The sequence below is a fragment of the Barbus barbus genome, assembly GCF_936440315.1.
Source record: "Barbus barbus genome assembly, chromosome: 43".
Taxonomy (NCBI): Eukaryota; Metazoa; Chordata; class Actinopteri; order Cypriniformes; family Cyprinidae; genus Barbus; species Barbus barbus.
The window spans coordinates 2,195,673-2,216,025 of record NC_136721.1 but is presented as its reverse complement, the minus strand read 5'-3'; the positions used below and the strand labels follow the sequence as shown (position 1 = coordinate 2,216,025).

Genomic DNA, 20,353 nt, shown 5'->3' with positions numbered 1-20,353 from the left:
GAAAGCTGGGGTGATGCTCTGACAATCTACTGTCCTCAGGAGACTTTGACACAGAATTACAGATGCTACACAGCAAGATGCAAACCTCTGTCCAGCACCAGAAATAGAAAGGCAAGATTAGAGTTTGCAAAAAAGCATAAAGGTGAGCCAGAAGAGTTTTGGAACTGTGTTTATGGACCGATGAGACAAAGATGAACCTTCATCTAAGTGATGGAAAAGCAAAAATGTGGAGAGAAAAAGGGAACTGCAATGATCCCAAGCATACAGCCTCATCTGTAAAGCATGGTGGAGGTGGTGTCATGGCATGGGCATGCATGGCTGTCTCTGGAACAGGCCCTCTCAACTTTACTGATGACTTAATGTATGATGACAGTAGCAGAATGAATTTGGAAGGGTACAAAACCATCTTGCCTACCAATATTCAAGAAAATGCCACCAGATTCATTGGGAAGTGCTTCATATTGCATCAGAACAATGACCCAAAACACCCTGCCAGTTCAGTCAAGGAATTTATAAGGGCAAAGAAATGGAAAGTCTTAGATTGCCCAAGTCAATCTCCAGATTTAAATCTGATTGAACATGAATTTCACCAGCTGGAGAGGAGAGTAAAGGCAGAAACTCCCCAAAACAAGCAACAATTGGGATTGGCTGCATTAAAGGCTGGGAAAAGCATTTCAAAGGATGAGAGCAAGAGTCTGGTGATGTCTATGGGTCACAGACTCACTGCTGTGATTGTGTGCAAGGGATCTGCAACTAAATAATAGCTTTTAATCTTTTATATCTGCCTTATGTTCAACTGTCCCAATACTTATGCTCACATCAATGAGTGGGATGAACTCTAAAAGTGTTGTTCTTTTTATTTGGTAAAACATGTATGTGTTGAATCACCCAATAATAAGTGAAGTGAAAGTGAAGTGACATACTGCCAAGTATGGTGACCCATACTCGGAATTCGTGCTCTGCATTTATCCCATCCAAAGTGCACACACACAGCAGTGAACACACACACACACCGTGAACACACACCCGGAGCAGTGGGCAGCCATTTTTATGCTGCGGCGCCCGGGGAGCAGTTGGGGGTTCGGTGCCTTGCTCAAGGGCACCTCAGTCGTGGTATTGAGGGTGGAGAGAGCGCTGGACATTCACTCCCCCCACCTACAATCCCTGCCGGCCCGAGACTCAAACCCACAACCTTTGGATTACGAGTCCGAATCTCTAGCCATTATGCCACGACTTCCCTAAAAATAAAATATGACATTCTGTATTTTTTTTTAATCTGGGAAGTAAAAGGAAAGGAAAAATGTGTTTATTTATAAAATATATATATTATAATTTATTATAAAAAAAAATATTATAAAAAACTATAATTTAGTATAGAAATAAAATTTAAATGTGAAGTTTTCTCTTCCCAAAATCATGTTTTTCTTATGTTATAGGAAAATAGCTTATTGTTTATGAATAAAGAGTATTTATTTTTTTAAATATGAAATTAAGGTGTTTTATCTTATATTACACCAAAATGATGTCGCTTGAGAGCTAATGCAATAGAAAATAGTAGTAAATATCGCAACTTTCATCAGTCATTTTGATTTTATGTTGTCATAAATAAATGCAGCAAAACAGGACAGTGATATACAGTCATGGGTGAGGATGTAACATCGCAACATTTCATTTAATATGAAATGTTGAAAAAAAAAAATCATACTTTGAAAGAACTGCCCATTATATAGTGTACATCATGCATTAGAGGGTTAAAGAAAAAATAAGTGACACAATAATGTGAATAAAACTGCGGAGACCGAGTCAGAAGTGAAAAGTAAAAGCCTCATTTGTCACACAGATGTGAAAAAGACAAAAATAGCACTTGTATCCTTTGGTTAGCTCATGGTGCTGTCATTTATTATCCAGCCAAATGTCCTGAAACATTACAGCAATGAGAAAGAAAATCTGATTAGTTGTCATGAGCATAAAGTTCAATACGACAAATCCTAATGGTCCTAAATATAGGCTTGATTTCTTTTTATGCAGAATGTAGTTTTAGGCTGAACCATGACCCGCACATGTTTTTTGAGCGTTACCTAATTATCATGTATATTGAGTCCAGTTTTCAGAATTTTTTGTGTGCAACACCCACAGAATTGACTGCACAGATTATTGAATTGAGCCTGAATATAAATTTTTCATAAATTGAGTTGTTCTGTGTGGTGTTGCCATTCATCTGTCTGTCTGTGTCACCCTGACAGCTTAAGATACACTACTGGTCAAAAGTGTGGAGTATTACGATTTATAAATGCTTTTTAAAGTCTCTTTTGCTCACCAGGACTGCATTCATTTGATCAAAGAATATTGCAAAACAATAATATTGTGAAATATTATTACTCCTTTAAGTAGCTGTTTTTAAATATTGTAAAATGTAAATGATTCCTGTGATCAAACCTGAATTTTCAGCATCATTACTGTAGTCTTCAGTGTCTCATGATCCTTCAGAAATCACTCTAATGTCCAATACAACATTTCTGATTATTATCATATTGAAAACAGTATCATGCTTACAGTTGTGCTGCTTCATATTTCATCCAAAAGCATTTTATTTTTCAGGATTCTTTGAATAGAAAGTTCAAAGTAACAGCATTTATTTGACATGGAACTCTTTTGTAGCATCTTAAATGCCTTTATTGTCACTTTTGATAAATTTAATGCATCGCTTTTGTTTTTTTTATTTTAATATTATTTATCCATGACTTTTAAAATATGAAGCAGCTTAACTGTTTTTGACATTGATAATAATCGGAAATGTTTCTTGAGCAGCATATTAAAATGATTTCGGAAGGATCATGTGACACTGACGACTGGAGGAATGGTGCAAAAAATGTATGTACATTATTATTTTACTGTATTTTTGAAAAAATAAATGCAGCCTTGATGAACATAAGAGACTTCTTTCAAAATATATAAATGATTCCAGACTTTTGAGCATCTGTGTCTCTCCCTGTACTTAACTAACAATTGGATGTGTGTCTTTCTCTTCATTTGTCGTCCTGCTCTCCTGATCGCGGTACCATACAGGTTTCTCTCAGCTCTGCAGCCCGCGCCGGGCGCTCTCAGAGCAAGGCCCGCTCCGTCTCATCAAGAGCGCCTCTTTCTTTTCAGGTTGGCGTGTGTGTGTGCACGAGAGTGTGCATGTGACACTAGAGTTTTATGCATGTGCATCTAAGGTGTTTGCTAGTGCTTTGTGTCAGCATTTAAGATGTGTAACTGGTAGATCTGTTCTGGTGTGATCTCTCTAGCTTTGACAAGCCCAGGGTTTCTTTCTACCCCATCCCCCATAATGCACTGCTTTCACTTCTCCTGCCTGCTGCGTGTGCATGTGTAGGTAGATCACAATGGTGATAAGATGGGTGGTGAGTAGGGACAAGCAATCTTTTTAAAATCGCCCCTGCATGACTTTCTCTGCTTCCTCTCAGGACACAGTAACCCCATGGACATGCCGGGCCGAGGACTGCATGATGAGAGAGACAGCGGTATCGCCCGCTCCGGTGAGTCTGTTCACACATGCACATATCATATAGGACACATTTATTTTCAAACACACAGTTACTGCGCGTGATTTATTTCTAGGCTACAAGTAAGACATTGTTATATTTAGGGCTCCATGACATCTGGGCCCGTATTCCCAAAACATTTTATCTTACCACTAAGAGTTCTCCTAAATAGCAGCTTTTAGTTAATAGTCTTCGCTTCTCTTAACACCCATTCACAAAGCTGCTGAGACAAACTTTTCCTAAGGAATAGAGAGAAGTCTTAAGCTAAGAGTAAGGGGAGGGGGTTGACCTCGTTGCTATGGATGATGTCAGAATGCTTATTAACTATGCACACAGTGATTGGCTGATAGGAGAGGGGAGGGGCCTCTGTCAGAGATTTATTCATAGAAATATTAGAAAATAGAGTGCAATATTATGTTGCCAAATTCAAATAAAGATTTTAAAATGCAGGCTAAGTGTCACTAATTAAACAAGTATATGTTCAGCTAATTGTCAGCCTCTTGCATGCTTCTCATAATTAGTGAATATGCCTATAAACAGCTTTTTAATTAACAGAGTAGAATAATCATGGTTGATAGTAAGACATGCAAATGTAAAAGAAAACCAAACTGGACGCAAGAACATCTGTTACTTCTTGCCCAGCTGGTAAAAAGGAAAATTTGGAGTTGGGATCATTTCCAAAACCAAAGGTGTATGTTTTTCATTTTCACTTTTTTTGCATTTAATTTTAATAGTTTAATTACATTTTAATAATAATGTCTTATCATGGAATTCATAAAGCTTTAGCAATGTATTAGAATTTTAACAATAATATTGCCCTATGAAATGTTTTATCTTTTCAGAAATACAGTTTTATTATCAAAAACAGAGCTAATTATATTAATGCATAAAACTTGAACAATTTAATTCATCTTTTAAGTGCAATCAAATGTAAATTTAACAATTCCTTTTTTTGGCAAACAAAGTGCTGCACAACAGAGGTTTACGGTTTAAATTAAAATGCACAAAGAAATGTGTGATATTCCTTAAATAGTGTTTTAATATTTTACTTTAGAAAGTATATTCTACTTAAATAGTGTTTTAATATTTTAATATTTTAGAAAGTATATTCTACTGTACGACAGTAATATATATGTGTCATAATTTCTTAAAGTTAAACAGAACCTTTATTTTGGCAGGTTGTAGTGAAGATCTTTGAGTTTTAGTGTGTTTCTGACAATAGTTTGTCTCAATTGGTCAAATGGTGGTAAAGTGGCTCTCAGAGCAACTCTGGAGATGTTCATAGGTCGAGCACAAGCATCACGCAAGCTTCAATATGTGTAGTAGAGCAAACTGAGACATGCACAACATGCAGACTCCTCAGCGCTTTGGATGGTTCACCCAAAAATTAATTTTCTCACCCTCAAGTTGTTCCAAACCTGTATGAGTTTCTTTCTTCTGTTGAATATGAAAGAAGATATTTTGAAGACCGTTGGTAACCAAACTGCTGCTGGTAGCCATTGACATTCATAGTATGGAATAGTAGTATGGTTTGGAACAACATGAGGGTGGCCCATTTCACCATTTGATTAAGTGCGTGACCCTACTTGAATAAATGAATAAATTCAGTGACATTCCACATTATACAGCTGATTTAATTTTTATTACTGGATTCTATGAATCCATCTGCTTTTTTCACGTCATAGAAATCATAAGGCCCTACACAGTCAGAAGTGATGTGGAAAGTCAGTGTGAAGAGTTTTTCTGAAAGGAATGCTCATAATCTTGGTGTCAGGATGTTTTCTTATTGAACATTACTGAAGGTTTAAAACTATGAAAGAATTAACACCTGACTTAAAAAATCCTCCCCAGAAATCCCTTTTAAATTACTCTGTGATTACAAAAAAACCTTCATATGTAGCTGTCATTTTTTTTTGTTGTGTCCTAAATATACATGATACTACAGACAGGACATCGTGAAGCTCACAGCACAGGAATATCTGCCCTGTGCCATTAAGATGTCCAGGTTTCTGAAAATGCAGCAGACCTGGAAAAGCTTGTGCAATGGAAAGTGCCTGATAACCTGGGCGGCATAGCTGGGATCTCTCGTTCTGGCTAATGCAGCATCACATGCACAGACGTTTATATTTAGCGGTTCCCAAAACTGCCCGTCTGCACTCGTAAATGAGGTGGCTAATTAAGGCCTGGGTCGACACGCGTGTCTCATCTCCATTGAGCTCTTTGAGCGTGTCACCTCGTTCTGAACATCACTCTCTTGCGGCCTCTCCGGTGACCCTGAAAACCTAAATGCTATCACTGCTCATTTTATCATGTGATGGGGTGATTCTTAAAGCAATAGTTCACCCAAAACCTCAGGCCATTGAAGATGTAGATGAGTTCGGTTCTTCATCAGATTTGGAGGAATGTAACATTCCATCACTTGCTCACCAGTGGATCCTATAAGCAGTGAATGGGTGCCGTCAGAATTAGGGATGTCAGCGATTAATCGACGATCGATTAATTGTCAATAAGAGATGCAATCAGTTAAAGCTATCGATGGTCGATTAAGCAGTCTTATTTTGGGCTGCGTGCGGCTCGTGCACAATATATGCCACTGCGATAGAACCATTTTGCAGTATTAAGGTTAAGTATTTATCAATTAATTGATCGTTAATTTAAATGATGATCGATCACGGAAATCGATCTCTTACATCAAAATGCACCTACTTATTTATATAGAAATGTTTGGGCTTGTAAACAGTGTTTGATCTGTACATATTTCTCTCCTGATTCAGACAAGACAAGTTTTTCATTGGCGGAATTGTTATGGATTATGGACTCGTGTTTTTGAACTATTCCTTTTAAAGCTGCAGTAGCAAAATAAATAAATAAATGCTCAGAAATGATGCACATCCTTCCGTTTGCACGTCATTGCAAGAGAACCTTATTTTTGCCATGTGTGAGTGTTTGCTCCTGATGATGGGCATGTGATCACACTGACACACTGATCCTCTCTTCTCTCCACAGCGTCTTTAAGCAGCCTGTTAATCACCCCGTTTCCATCGCCGGGCTCCTCTCTCACCAGCAGCTGTGCTAGCAGCTACCAGCGACGCTGGTTACGCAGCCAAACCACCAGCCTGGAGAACGGCGTCTTCCCTCGATGGTGCGATTGCAACACACTCACGCACACACTGTGTCTACAGCTAGCATTGGGCGATTGGACCAAGAGTTTAAATGATGATATAGGAGAAATTTTACTTCACCTTAATAATATGTCACAGTAGTCATATTTGGCTGAAATAAGGTTGTTACAATAGCAAAATATTAAATACAATTGGAATTGCATGATTCATGACACCAAGTTTGATATCACAGCTAAACAAATACAATAGAACAATGATACAAATGCTTTAATCTATCAGAAATAAGAACTACTACAGAAACTGAATAAGAAATGTCCAAAACACTGCATAGTTCTCACTGTATAAATTAAATATACAATTTTACAAGAGATTCAGTCGAAAACAGCGAGTGATTTTTCTGTCTTTCGATGTTTGATGAACATTAATGACACAAACTTATGCACAATTTGATTGTTCGATTGTCTTCCAACTGTTTACATTCATTTAACAGACACAACTGACTGTGATGATCAGTAAAATTTTTGTGCATTGTTGACTGATCAGCAGTGAAAAAGATTTTATTACTCAGATGCTGTGTGAGCGGCTGCTTTATGGGCGCTCTCAGACAGAGCATGAGTACAGAGTAGCTCTCTTTCACATCTTGTTGCGTTTGAATATTTTGAAGTCACTGGTTAGGCTTACAAATGCATGCAAATGTAAACTGTTTATGCAACATTGCATGGTTGAGTGTAGCCGAGACAGAGATGAGAATTTCATGACAAATTTCTACCGGTTTACGGTTTCTATCAGTATATCGCCTACTTCTAATTACAGCAGAGTTTTCTGTCATCAGGACCTTCACTTAACCCATGCAAACTTGAGAGAGAAATTCAGAAATGACAAACAGTATTGAGGACTCATTAGTGCGTTTAAACTTCAGTGTGAGACTCTTGTCACCCGCTCCCATTTCCCCATCTAATCCAGTGGTGCATTTGCATTCCAGGTCTGTGGAGGAGAGCTTCAACATGTCTGACGAGAACAGCGGGCCGAGTTTGGGTGTTGCCAGGAAGAAGAAGATCTCTATTGGTGTCATTTTCATGCTCTCGCCCAACGAGGAAGAAAACGCCAAGTTCCAGGATTTTTTCTTCTCTCATTTTCCTCTCTTTGAGAGTCACATGAACAAACTCAAAAGTGCAATTGAGCAGGTTAGACATGATTTGTGTTTTTGTGGTTTGCCGTCTCCCTGCTCCATCTGCTGTGTCTCTCTTACGGTGTGTGTTTGTGGCTCTCTGTTTGTTTGAAGGCTATGATACTGAGCCGCAAGTCAGCTGATGCCAGCCAGAGAGCTTTGGCTTACAGTCGCATGGTGGACGGCCTCAATGAGTTTCGGTGAGTTTGTGGTGACATGTCTGTGGACGTTGCTCACCAGGTGTTTTGTTATTTGCATTCACTAAAAGTCCAGCCAAGGTATACTGGACACTTAATCCTCTAATCCGCTCATGTGACATGAGACACACGATCTGAGAGCGCTTTCACATGCGATGACTTTGTGTCCAATCTTAATGAATGCCTCTGGAGGCATTGCTGGAAGTTTCCTGCTGCTGCACTGAGCACAATGACCTTTGGCACGATTCACACGATAACCCCCGTATCATGTTCATGGCAGCAAGAAGCGTAATGCATTCAAAGAAATAAAAACAAAAATCAGCCTGTCAATCATACACTATAGGTGTCACATTTTTTAAAATTCTGTCAATTCTCATTATAAAAAGGCATTGTTTTCATGCTTCCTTTGATCTCAGAGTAATAAGCCTTATTCAGACTGTCAGTCTAAATCTGATTTTGTGCATATCCTATTGAAATCCGGTCTTACTGTCCACACTGTGTATCGCAACTGTTCAGATCCGATTTGTGTGTCCCATGGTTTTTTTTCTGAATCCATTCTGAGCGGTCAGACTGAAAAGGATTTCCAGGAATGTGATTTGAATAGGATTGTTGTAACAATCAGTTAATTGATTAACCGTGAGGAGTTTCTAATTTGCTTTGGATAGAAGCATCAGCTGCTAAATAAATAGAAATGGAAATAACATGTGCACATCTTGCTTTATCAACATTTAAAATTAGTTCTAATTTACTATAAGCTTTAAACTGACCATTAATTTATTAGTGTTAAATAATAATGCTTATAAATAGGAGCAGAATTATTAATAGTATTGAATGTAGAGCATGTAACATCTTGTGAAGGAACCAAGCAGAAGGCCGTGTGAGCTTGTGCTTCAGTCCTGGTCTGTGTAAAATAAGCTCTGTCTGTGTCAGTGCTTCAGAGGTGATACTTCTGAATTCACCCTCTCATACTTCCAAGTCATATGCTTGTTGGTCCGTGGCCAGAGCAACCTGACCCCAGTGCCACAGAAACCTTATCTCCCTCACACACTGTCAGGACAGACCAGAATAGTCAATAATGTGCAAGTGAACAGACAAACAAATATTTCCGATTTCCCACCTCCAGCGGGATAATTATACACCTTGGCGTTCATCCTCGGGGGGGGGGGGGGGGGATTAAGATTCTGTTAAATCTTCTAGTGTACTAATGACATTTATCAACATTTTAATATTTGTAATATATAGTAAGGCTTTATAACACTTGAAGGTGTTATATTGTGAATTCCTCTAATACTGTATTGCTTAAATAATCACCCAGGCCTTATTTTAAATGATGAATGTTTAGCGTATCTCGTTCTGTCAGTCCTCATTTCAGGGTCTAGGTTTGTGAAAGTAGACCTCTGAGCTTCATAACTCCTACCTAATCCAGTGCTAAAACAGTTCTGTCTGTCTGTTAGCTACTGTTGCATGAGGCTTTTTATAGGTCACTACACATTAACTTCAGTACTGGGAAGTATAGTACGGCTTGGGAAGGGAGTACATTGCCCCCCCCCCCCCCCCCCCCCCAAAAGGGCCGGGTTGTTGGCAACACACTCGGGTGTTTGTGCAAACATCTGCATTTTTCCCAGTGCCTAATCAGCACGAGTAATGCTTGTAATGGTAAACAACGTTGCTCCGTTGCAGATTAGTGTTAAAGCTGCATCCAGAGATTTGCTTTGCGTTTAATTAAGTGGAGAAAGCACGCTAGTTTTGCAGAAGCAGTCCTACTCGTGACTCTGCAGTCTTTCCTGAACTCCTACCATTTAGAGTAGCATCTGGGTGTTAAGATCTGGACCGTGGCCAATGCTCCCGGGCTGCGTGACATTTGCAGAAGTTAAATATGCTGCAAAGGTCTTTCCCAGCTGGGGCAGCCCTATGCAACTGAAGCGCTCTTTGTTTCAGCTGTTGACAAAAGCTCTTCTGTCTTTGTGTGCGGACGCCCTATAGGACGATCATCTGCAACCTGTACACCATGCCACGTGTGCCTGAGCCCGTCTGGCTCACCATGATGTCGGGTCCACCTGAAAAGAACCAGCTTTGTGGCCAGTTCATGAGGGAGCTGGCCCTGCTCATGGAGCAAGCCTCCAAGAACCAGTTGAGTAATGTCACACATACTCCTCAAGCCATCGAACACCCATGATAAGCATGAATGTAACCATGTTCTCACTTGCTTTGTCTCTTGCCTTTAGATTCCTCCCGGCGCTTCTCACTGCGGTTCTCACTAATCATCTCGCCTGGGTTCCCACGGTCATGCCCAACGGTCAACCACCCATAAAGAACTTCCTGGAGAAGCACTCCTCACAGAGCGTGGACATGCTGGCGAAAACACATCCCTACAACCCACTTTGGGCACAGCTTGGTAAATAACGCATGCTAGAGTGCAAAAATGTGTGCATTTCGCCACCTAGTGGAGTGTTGATGGAAGTGACTTGCCACAGTGAGCTTTAGAGCAGGGTTCTTTCTGGAGGCACCACAACAATACACATTTTGGATATTTCTGGTCTCTACTAATGAGCTGATAAGCAGGTGTGTTTGCTTCGGAAGAGTTTGAACGTGCGTAGTGTTGGGGTGCCTCTAGGAACAGGGTTGGGAAACATTGCATTTAAACAGGAGTCTTCAGCCCTGCTGCCCTGCAGCTTTAACCTGAATCAAGCACACCTGAACCAGCTAATCAAGGTCTTCATGACTGCTTGAAAATCACAGGCAGCTGTGTTGAAGGAGATTGCAAATAAACTTTGCAGGACAGTTTAGTAGTCAGGGCACAGTCTTAATCGCAAAATCCCTGGAACATCCACTCCCTGAAAATCCCACAATGCACCACAAGAAACGGGGAGCATCGATGCTCACTACACTTAAAAAAAATAAATTAATTAAAGTTCTTTATTGGCATCTATATGGTTCCATGAAGAACCTTTAAAGCAGTGAGTGGTTCCCAACCTGGGGGTAGTGACCCCCACTAGGGGTCACTAAAGATTTGCAAGGGTAGCCAAGCTCTTTCCAGTTTGAGGGTTAAAAATAGAAACGGTTGCAGTTTGAACAACCCATGAGAAATACAGCCTAGGTTTTGTTTTGTGTTTAACTACGGCAGAAGACAGTGAAATGATTTACAGAGGGAAATAATATGAATTAAAGTATGAATTGAATCTCTGAAGAGAACCAAGGGAGACAGGACTAATACAGCACACAAATGACACTCTCTTATTTCCAGTGCTGGGTAGATTACTTACAAATTGTAGTCTGTTACTGTTTACAGATTGCATTATGACATTTGTAGTTGGTAACGTAATCTAGGTTATTCATTTTAGGTCATGTATTCTGACTAATTTTTTACATAATTTATTATAAACTTACCATTAAATGTACCATTATTTGATTATTATCAACATGAAGTGCATTAAACATTACATTACACCAGCGTTTTCTAAACTGGAGTTAATTTAAGAACTGCAGTTCAAACTCCTATAGGGGCTTTTGCACCAGAGGAACCTTTTCATAGTTCCTAGAACTATTGGGAGAAGTACCCACTCTTTGGCGTGTTCACACCACCAGAACTAGGAACTCTAGGAACAGTTCTAGGAACTCTGTTTGGAGGAACTAAATTAGCTCCTACTTCAGAGTGGGGTCTAAAACAGTTCTATGGGACCTACCAGTGACGTAAGCGTACGCTAATTGGCCAAACGCATACAAAACAACGGCTACCCTGGCATTTTTAAAAAGACATGTAAAAATACTTACTCCATGAACATGGAAAACAGCGATAACGGCATTTACCTGTTGTCTGCAGTGTTGTGTTCTTTTCTCAGCTTCAATATGTAACACTGCAATTGTCATAGAGATTTCGTCTCTTAGCCTTTTTGCTCTTTTAGTTGTGTAAATTGTGCATTTACATTCCATCTCCGTTATCACAAATCCCAAAACACACAACAAAAACAGCTCTGATCATGGCGTTTGTTGACGTATGTAAATGCTGCACATAAAGACCTCACTGTTGGTTCCTAGAACTAAGTTCCTAGAGCTATGTGGTGTGAAAGGCCCTTATAAGAGGAAAAAATCGGAATCAGTAAATTCTGAATATTTTACTTCCATTTTATTAATATGTAAATTAAGTAACTGTAATCTAATTATGAGCATTTTAAAATGTAATATAATCCAGTTATGTGTATTCAGTTTTTTATAATATGATTACATAATCCAGATTACATGTAATCCATTACTATCCAGCACTGTTTATTTGTTTCCTGGCAAATGTGTAAGAATAGTTTTGGTTAATAATGTTGTTATTGTTGCAGGTGACCTGTACGGGGCAATCGGCTCACCTGTGCGTCTGTCCCGTACGGTGGTGGTTGGCCGACGTCAGGAGCTGGTGCAGCGTCTTCTCTATGTGCTGACCTACTTCATCCGCTGCTCGGAGTTACTGGAAACACACATGCTGGAGAGCACCGAGGACGTGGCCGTCGTGATGCCCGACTCGCTCATCACCACGTCGCTGCGCCGCGGAGAGGTGGAGGAGTCCGACTACGTGCTTGTCACCGTGCACAAGCCGAGCCAAGACTACCTGTCCCAGGGTGCCGAGGGAGAGGACGGCTACCCGTCTGATGACAACAGCTTACAGAGCAACACATACATGGACACAGAAGCCACAGACGAGCACAAGCAACAGCATCCTTCAGCACCAGAGACGGACTGTATCAGTGACGCGCCTGTCTGCAGAGAAGCAGGGAGCCCACGGCTCGAGACTCGACTGGAAACTGTGGTAAAAGTTGGCTCCAACTCGCCGTGCGAGAGAAGACCCTCGCTGGAGATTCAAGGGGATGTGTGGCCCGAGGTGGAGTCTGGTGCCGTGCCCATCAGGATCTTCCATTCATCAGATATCCTGCTAGAAAAGAAGCCCCCTGACAAGAGCTTTGATAACGCTGGGAACGAGCCCTCTGCTAAAGTCACATTCCTCATCGGAGACTCGATGTCTCCTGAATCTGACATGGAGAGTCGACAACAAAAGCTGAAGGAGGAGATCAAGAAACACAAGAAGCTTCTCAAAGACAACCAGCAGAAGCAGTGTAACAGCGAGGCGAAACTCCAAGAGGACCAAATCAAGACCAACGATAGCAAGACTAGAACTAGAAAGACGTCTCAGTGGTGTCCGAGAGCGCAAGGCGACTGCATGGACATGTTTGACGAGTATTTCAGCGATGACAATCCCGTGGAGACGAGGACTATTGATGATGTCTTCCAAACGGCGATGAAAAGTGCAGGAAACCATGCCCCACGGTTGGTCAAAGTCGGGTGTGAGTGCGACTCAGGAGACGTCAGCGCAGGCTGCTGTAAAACCTGCTGTTCTGCCGAGCAGGACAAGGGCATCGAGATGTCGCTGAGTGTTCCTTCACAAGGCACCGCTGGGGAGAAAAAGAAAGCAGTCCCGCTGAACGACTGGGAGATCCCACGCAACGAGAGCTCGGACAGCGCGCTGGGGGACAGCGAGAGCGAGGACGCCGGACAGGAGCTGCCCAGGCAGGAGCCCGATGGGCCGTTCTACGCTGACGAGCAGGCCGACTGGCAGGATGAGCTCGAGGTGCCTTTACCCGGGTAAGAGCAGAGATGGGTTATCAGAACCATCTGCTTTGTTTGTCTTCTATATTTTATAAACAATATGGAATGAGACAATACCGTTTATATCGATATACATTTACATTTAGACATTTAGCAGACGCTTTTATCCAAATGATGACAATGGAAGCAATCAAAATCAACAAAAGAGCAATAAGCAAGTGCTGTAACCAGTCTCAGTTAGCTTAACGCAGTACACATAGCAAGTTTTCTTTTTTAAATTATATAATAAATAAAAAGAAAATCGATAGAATACAAAAAGAAGCTAGTGTTAGAGGCCTTTTTTTTTTTTTTTTTTTTTTTTTTTTTTTTTTAAGAAAACAAACAGTTAGTAAATGAATAGATATGTTACATGTAATGTTACAATTTTAGTATGTAATGTGATTTTAACCCTTTTTGCACATAATATATAGCATTGCCTACATGGCTACATTCACTTTGTTTTCATAATTATATAAACATTGTTTCATTGGACAACATTGGGCTGGATGTAAAAAATAAATTAATACATATTTTTTTAAATATCCAAATAAAAAAGCATAGAAAATACAGAGATATACCATATATCACAATTCAGCCAAAACAATACAACGATTTTTTGACCACATCACCCAGCCCTAGTCTGTACATTATAAGTGTTGCTAATGAACAAGGTTGTGTGTTTTCTAGAGCAAAGCTGGTGGAGAACTTCTCTAAACCAAGCATTGCTAACTTTGGGAGGTCGCTCTTCGGAGGATACTGTCCTACGTACGTCCCAGATTTTGTTCTGCATGGAGCCCCCAATGATGAGAAACTGAGGCAGAACCTGGTGTCGGATCTGGCCCATGCTGTGCAGGTAAATACCACCTCCTGCCGAACACTTGAAGGGTCAAATCACTTCTGCTGATAGTTACGGTTATATAAGATTAGGGCTGCAATAACTAATCGATAAAATTGATAATCTTCTACAATGACAATTATTGGCAACAAATTTGATTATCAACTAATCATATCTGTGCCAGTTTACAAAAACTAAAATGAAAACAATAAAAAAAAAATTGTTAAAGTTTTATTTCAGGTAGTTGCCAAGGCATCATTTTTCCTTTTTATTTAGTGTAACTTGATGTACTAAATAACTAAAAAAAAATAAAAATCAACATAATTGTTAGTTACAGCCTTGCATACGATCCCCAAACACAGCTGTTAATCATTCATCATCACAAATTACTTTTCTCTCGTGTGAAAAAGAGTCCCATACATCCCACCTACAGCACTTGAGTGTCACTGAGAGTCCTAAATGAACAAATATGTGAAAATAATGTGTGTAAGTGTAAATTGATACGAGCTGAATTGTTGTTGTGCAGCATCCTGTGCTGGATGAGCCCATCGCAGAGGCTGTCTGCATTATCGCAGACACCGATAAGTGGAGCGTGCAGGTGGCCAGCAGCCAGAGACGACCCTCGGACAAGCTGGGCAAAGAGGTGCTCGTGTCCAACCTCGTGTCCAACCTGCTCCAGTCCACCTACCAGCTCTACCGACACAACCTGTCGCCAAACTTTGTGAGTGCATCTTTCTCACGTTCCTTCTGCTTTATTTACTCAATCATCAGCACATCTGTAAGGAAACGTGAACATATTTTAAAGCCCTCACTGTTGAAAGTAATCAATTAATCAAGTAATTAGATATTGTTTTTGAACGATAATTGGATGAATAAAGTATCATAAGTAAGTAATCTTATGGTTTACTGTTAGGAGAGAATGCATCTTTGCATCTAAAAACGCGAGAGACAGCGCTCACAAATGGTTTAAAACAAAAAAGTGCAGCACAGAATGCTTGTTGCCGTCAAATAAAACAGTTGCTTTGCCAACTTGCTACTGTAAACAAAAGCTCACAACGCTTGCCCCGCCTCTGGGCTCTTCTGATTGGTCCGCTGTTTTGGAACTGGATTTGATGAGCGGTGCAGCGTTTGAAAGTTGAAATTCTTTTAACTTGACACGGCATCTTAATAACGTGGTGCTCATGCAAGATTCTGCGATGCGCAAGGCTCATACGTGTTTGTGGAGCACGTCTACATAGAAAAACAATAGAAAAGTAGCGCACTGGAATGGAAAAAACATGTTCTTTTTGAACGGCTTCATTCATGCATTTTTGATACACATGCTACAGCAGCTAATTTAATAAAACACATGGACATCAACACATGCAAACTCAAAGCCGGGCTTTGGACCTTTATTGTGAAATGAGCAGGATTGGAGTCAGTGCTGTATTCTGGCATGAAGTCTGTATGGTGTGTGACACAAGCTGTTCTCTCGCTCTTGTTTTCAGTGTATAATGCATCTGGAGGACCGGCTGCAGGAACTCTACTTCAAGAGCAAAATGCTGGCCGAGTACTTGAAAGGACAGACCAGGGTGCATGTGAAGGAGTTGGGCATGGTTCTAGGGTAAGAGTTTATCCATCTTTCTACTAGTTGTAATCGGTGGTCGACCGATATATAGGCCGATATTTGGCTTCGTTTTTTTTTTAATTCTTGGCGAGTTTTTTCTCTTTGGCATTATGTTGGACTTTTATTATGACAGCGCACTAATGAGAACACTAGGGCCAGAGTGCACGAAGCTCCCATTATTTTACTGTCCCTGTTTAACAGACTAATGGATTATTACACAGAACTTTACACAAAGTAAGAGGTATATGAAAAAGTGTATAGAGTTTGCTTTCTATTACAATACTTTCTCATCAACCGTCAGCATTCAGCAAATACACATTTCATTTAAACAAGTCTTTGAATATCTTAAGTCGTTTCATTTCACCAATCTAGCAAACTTTATGGGATTCAGCTGTGAGATCTGAAGTGTGAATAAAAAGGACTGAACTTTGTGTTTAACGGTCGGTCTGTGAGAACTAAACACAGGCAGGAGGTAGCAGCTGTCACTCATTTTTAAATGATAGATTTGAGTAAATATTATGTAAGAATACATTTCATTTCAGTAATTGTTTTACAATGGTTTTACTGTTTTTAAATAAAAAAAATAGCATGTAAATCGGCCACCCTGAAAAGATCCTTGCACACGGAGTCCAAAATTTTTGTTTGCGTTTTTTTTTTTTTCATATTCGTAATCCTAAAAATTTGTCACGCATAGAAACCTTGAGTCCGATGCGTATTAAGCTAAATTGTTTCGCATGCTGCATTGGTCGTGATATGACGTCACGCTGTGCAGCATCTTTTTAAAAACTTAAATTCAACACGTAACAAATTATTATACATCTAAAATGTAAAAGCATACAATCTACTCCAAGTGGAGCAAAGCTTTGTTTTGCCCTCCAGATGGGCGTTCCTGTAAGGGTGTGACTTCACGTGAACACTATCAATAGGTCGACCACTAGTCGTGATGCATGTCTGTGTTTTTAACAATCTGATCTGGTTTATCCCCACAGGATCGAGTCTAACGATCTGCCCCTGCTAGCGGCCATAGCGAGCACACACTCTCCGTACGTGGCCCAGATTCTCCTGTAAGCCACACGGAGAGCGAGAGAGACTCCATTCCCCCGCCGGCAGACGGGTCGGGTCCTCCAGGTTCGGGGCCCCTCGAAGCCCCCTGAGACTCCTGGAGCAGGGAGGCCCTTGAGTTGGCGTTCGCTGGGAACGGTCTCAGGGTGAGCAGACTGCAGGACAGACGCTCTGCCATTAGATGACAGTCGAAACCCAGAGGTTCCCTGAAAGTGACCTGGGAATATCACTTTTCAACATGGAGTGTTTTTTTAATTCCATAAACCACATTTTGTTTTATTTCTTGTTCCTTTACACAACGTAAGAATGTAAAAGCCATTGAAGAAATCCAAGCAGCCCTTGCGTACATCAAGAACAAATACTGAAGCTGTTCATGGCACCTTCTTCAAATCAACGTAGGAAGCTAATACATGGTTATAAAATCAGTTTTATGATTTTAAATGAATATATCATGGACTGTTCTCAATTGATTGTGGGAGTGAGTGATCATGTAATATTCCTTTCCTTTGTGTTTACAAGAGAGCTTACCCTGTCGTGTCCAGTTGAAATGAGCTCTACCTCAAACCTTCAGTATCACACACACATACATCTAACATGCTAAATTCAACATTTGAGGTAAAGTTTTCATTTTTGGTTTTCAGTCACCCAGTAAAGATGAAACCATGGCACGATTTCCTATGAATGAGCTCTGAGGATTCAGTTTTTTATAAATTTTTTAGGCAGTGTCACTAGCTGTAACAGAAGTGTTTACCTGTCCTGTGGAAATGATTAAGGGATGTATTTTTATTTTAGACATGACATTCTGTGTGATGTGATTTTAAAAAATAAAAGGGGAATAACTTGGTCAAGAGAAACGTGATGTCACCAATCACTACGTTGGGATTTGTGCTGGACCCTTTTTTAACACTGATCCAGGGACATTCTACAATCATCTTGTATTTTCAGGATTGAAATGCTGAAATTTTTTTATGTGTCGTCTTAGCTTGCAGACAGATTGTTTACTGATGGAATAATGGAAAAATGAACATGCAATGATTCAATCAGTTAATGACTTACCAAGATGTTTATGAATGGTTGGCTTACTTTGTCTTTGAGTCAAACCATACATCTAAGTCTTAATCGACAAAAAAATAAAAGAAAAAAACAAAACAAAAAGAAACCACAGGCTTTGCAAGGTGTTGCAGGTTATTTTAGCTGGTTAAAACATGTAGGAGTTGCTTCGGTGGGAAACATTTTTTATAAAAAAAAAAAAAACATTATCTATATCCATTTGTCTTCTCCAGAATGTGTATTTATATCTAATTATTTCTTTATACAGAAAAGCATTTAATTTATATACTTGGCATGCATTGGTAAATGTTAGCTGTATATACTGCATAGATTTTCTTGATGTATTTGTACATAAAGCCTCTCTTTTCTGACCTTATCTTTGTTTCCCAGTTTTTATGGGAATATTGTGCAATAAATATGCCAACATTACAATTATATATGTTGTTGATTGTCACTTTGTACAGCAGCTGTCATAATCTCTCTGTCTGTTAGTGCGTGTTCATCTGTAGTGGGGTCTGAAAGTGGAAAAACAATCTAGATTACGTTAAATTGGGGACACTGAGCATGTGAACTCTTTGTAAAGGTCAGATTTTGTTTTCTTTCTCAACTTCTAATCATCATGATTTCTGAAATCAAGTTTATTTTACCATCACATACACTGCCGTTCAAAAGTTTGGGATCTGAAAGATTTTTAAGAAATCTTTTCTGCTCATCAAGACTGCATTTATTTGACCAAAAAATACCGAAAAATAGTATTATTGTGAAATATTATTAGAATTTAAAATAATGTTTTTCTATTTAAACAAAATATAATTTATGCTGTAATGCAAAGCTGAATTTTCTATTTTAAAAAGATTTCTATTTTAAATAAATGCTGTTCTTTTTTTACATTTTATTCATCAAAGAATCCTGAAAAAAGGAAAACAGCAAAAGTCTGTAAAGAAAGCTGTGACTGCATGGTGTACATCCTTCCACACTTCTTTTTGTGGTTAAAGTGAAATAAAAATTGTTATAGAAGCTTTAAATTTATAAATGATGAAATGTGCATGTTATGTTCAGAGTGTAAGCTGAAATGGCAAAAATCAGATTTTGGAATTGAAAGTTGAGGTTTTCTTATACATAAACTTACAGAGTTAGTTCCTAAAACATGCTTTCTGAAATACCTCCCGGTTTCACATCGCTCAGTGATCAGTGTAGTTTAGTATGCACTGATTTCTTAGTGATCAGTGTAGTTTAGTGCGCACTGATCTCTTGTCCTTTAAAGATTAGCATAGTTTAGTATGCACTGGTTTTGTGTCTGTCTTGATTTGCGTAGTTTACTATGCTCTGGTTTTGTGTCCGTCTGATCAGTGTAGTTTAGTATGCACTGGTTTTGTGTCTGTCTTGATTTGCGTAGTTTACTATGCTCTGGTTTTGTGTCCGTCTGATCAGTGTAGTTTAGTATGCACTGGTTTTGTGTCTGTCTGATTAATGTAGTTTAGTACGCACTGGTCTCGTGTCCCTCAGTGATCAGTGTAGTTTAGTACGCACTGGTCTCGTGTCTCTCAGTGATCAGTGTAGTTTAGTACGCACTGGTCTCGTGTCCCTCAGTGATCAGTGTAGTTTAGTACGCACTGGTCTCGTGTCTCTCAGTGATCAGTGTAGTTTAGTACGCACCGGTCTCGTGTCCCTCAGTAATCAGTGTAGTTTAGTACGCACCAGTCTCGTGTCCCTCAGTAATCAGTGTAGTTTAGTACGCACCGGTCTCGTGTCCCTCAGTAATCAGTGTAGTTTAGTACGCACCGGTCTCGTGTCCCTCAGTGATCAGTGTAGTTTAGTATGCACTGGTCTGTCCCTCATTGATCAGTGTAGTTTAGTATGCACTGGTCTCGTGTCCCTCAGTAATCAGTGTAGTTTAGTACGGACTGGTCTCTCATCTGTCTGATCAGTGTAGTTTAGTACGCACCGGTCTCGCGTCCCTCAGTGATCAGTGTAGTTTAGTACGCACTGGTCTCGTGTCCCTCAGTGATCAGTGTAGTTTAGTACGCACTGGTCTCGTGTCCCTCAGTGATCAGTGTAGTTTAGTATGCACTGGTCTCGTGTCCCTCAGTAATCAGTGTAGTTTAGTACGCACTGGTCTCGTGTCCCTCAGTGATCAGTGTAGTTTAGT

General features: G+C 40.0%; 1 protein-coding gene across 3 annotated transcripts in view; it reads left to right on the top strand.

Moving 5' to 3' along the window:
• The window catches only part of LOC306862491 (folliculin-interacting protein 1-like), a 32,511-nt gene extending 13,872 nt beyond the window's left edge, over positions 1-18,639 (top strand). For 2 of the 3 annotated variants that reach the window (XM_079405309.1, XM_079405310.1), the window contains exons 7-18: positions 3,067-3,150; positions 3,465-3,536; positions 6,549-6,684; positions 7,647-7,848; positions 7,947-8,032; positions 10,013-10,159; positions 10,255-10,424; positions 12,355-13,648; positions 14,339-14,504; positions 15,013-15,207; positions 15,974-16,089; positions 17,082-18,639. In XM_079405309.1, the coding sequence (XP_079261435.1) occupies positions 3,067-3,150; positions 3,465-3,536; positions 6,549-6,684; positions 7,647-7,848; positions 7,947-8,032; positions 10,013-10,159; positions 10,255-10,424; positions 12,355-13,648; positions 14,339-14,504; positions 15,013-15,207; positions 15,974-16,089; positions 17,082-17,160 (2,747 nt within the window). In that variant the 3' untranslated portion in view covers positions 17,161-18,639. The remainder of the gene's footprint in view (positions 1-3,066; positions 3,151-3,464; positions 3,537-6,548; positions 6,685-7,646; positions 7,849-7,946; positions 8,033-10,012; positions 10,160-10,254; positions 10,425-12,354; positions 13,649-14,338; positions 14,505-15,012; positions 15,208-15,973; positions 16,090-17,081) is intronic. The other variant, XM_079405311.1, reaches the window with a different exon arrangement.
• Positions 18,640-20,353: the final 1,714 nt, after the last annotated feature.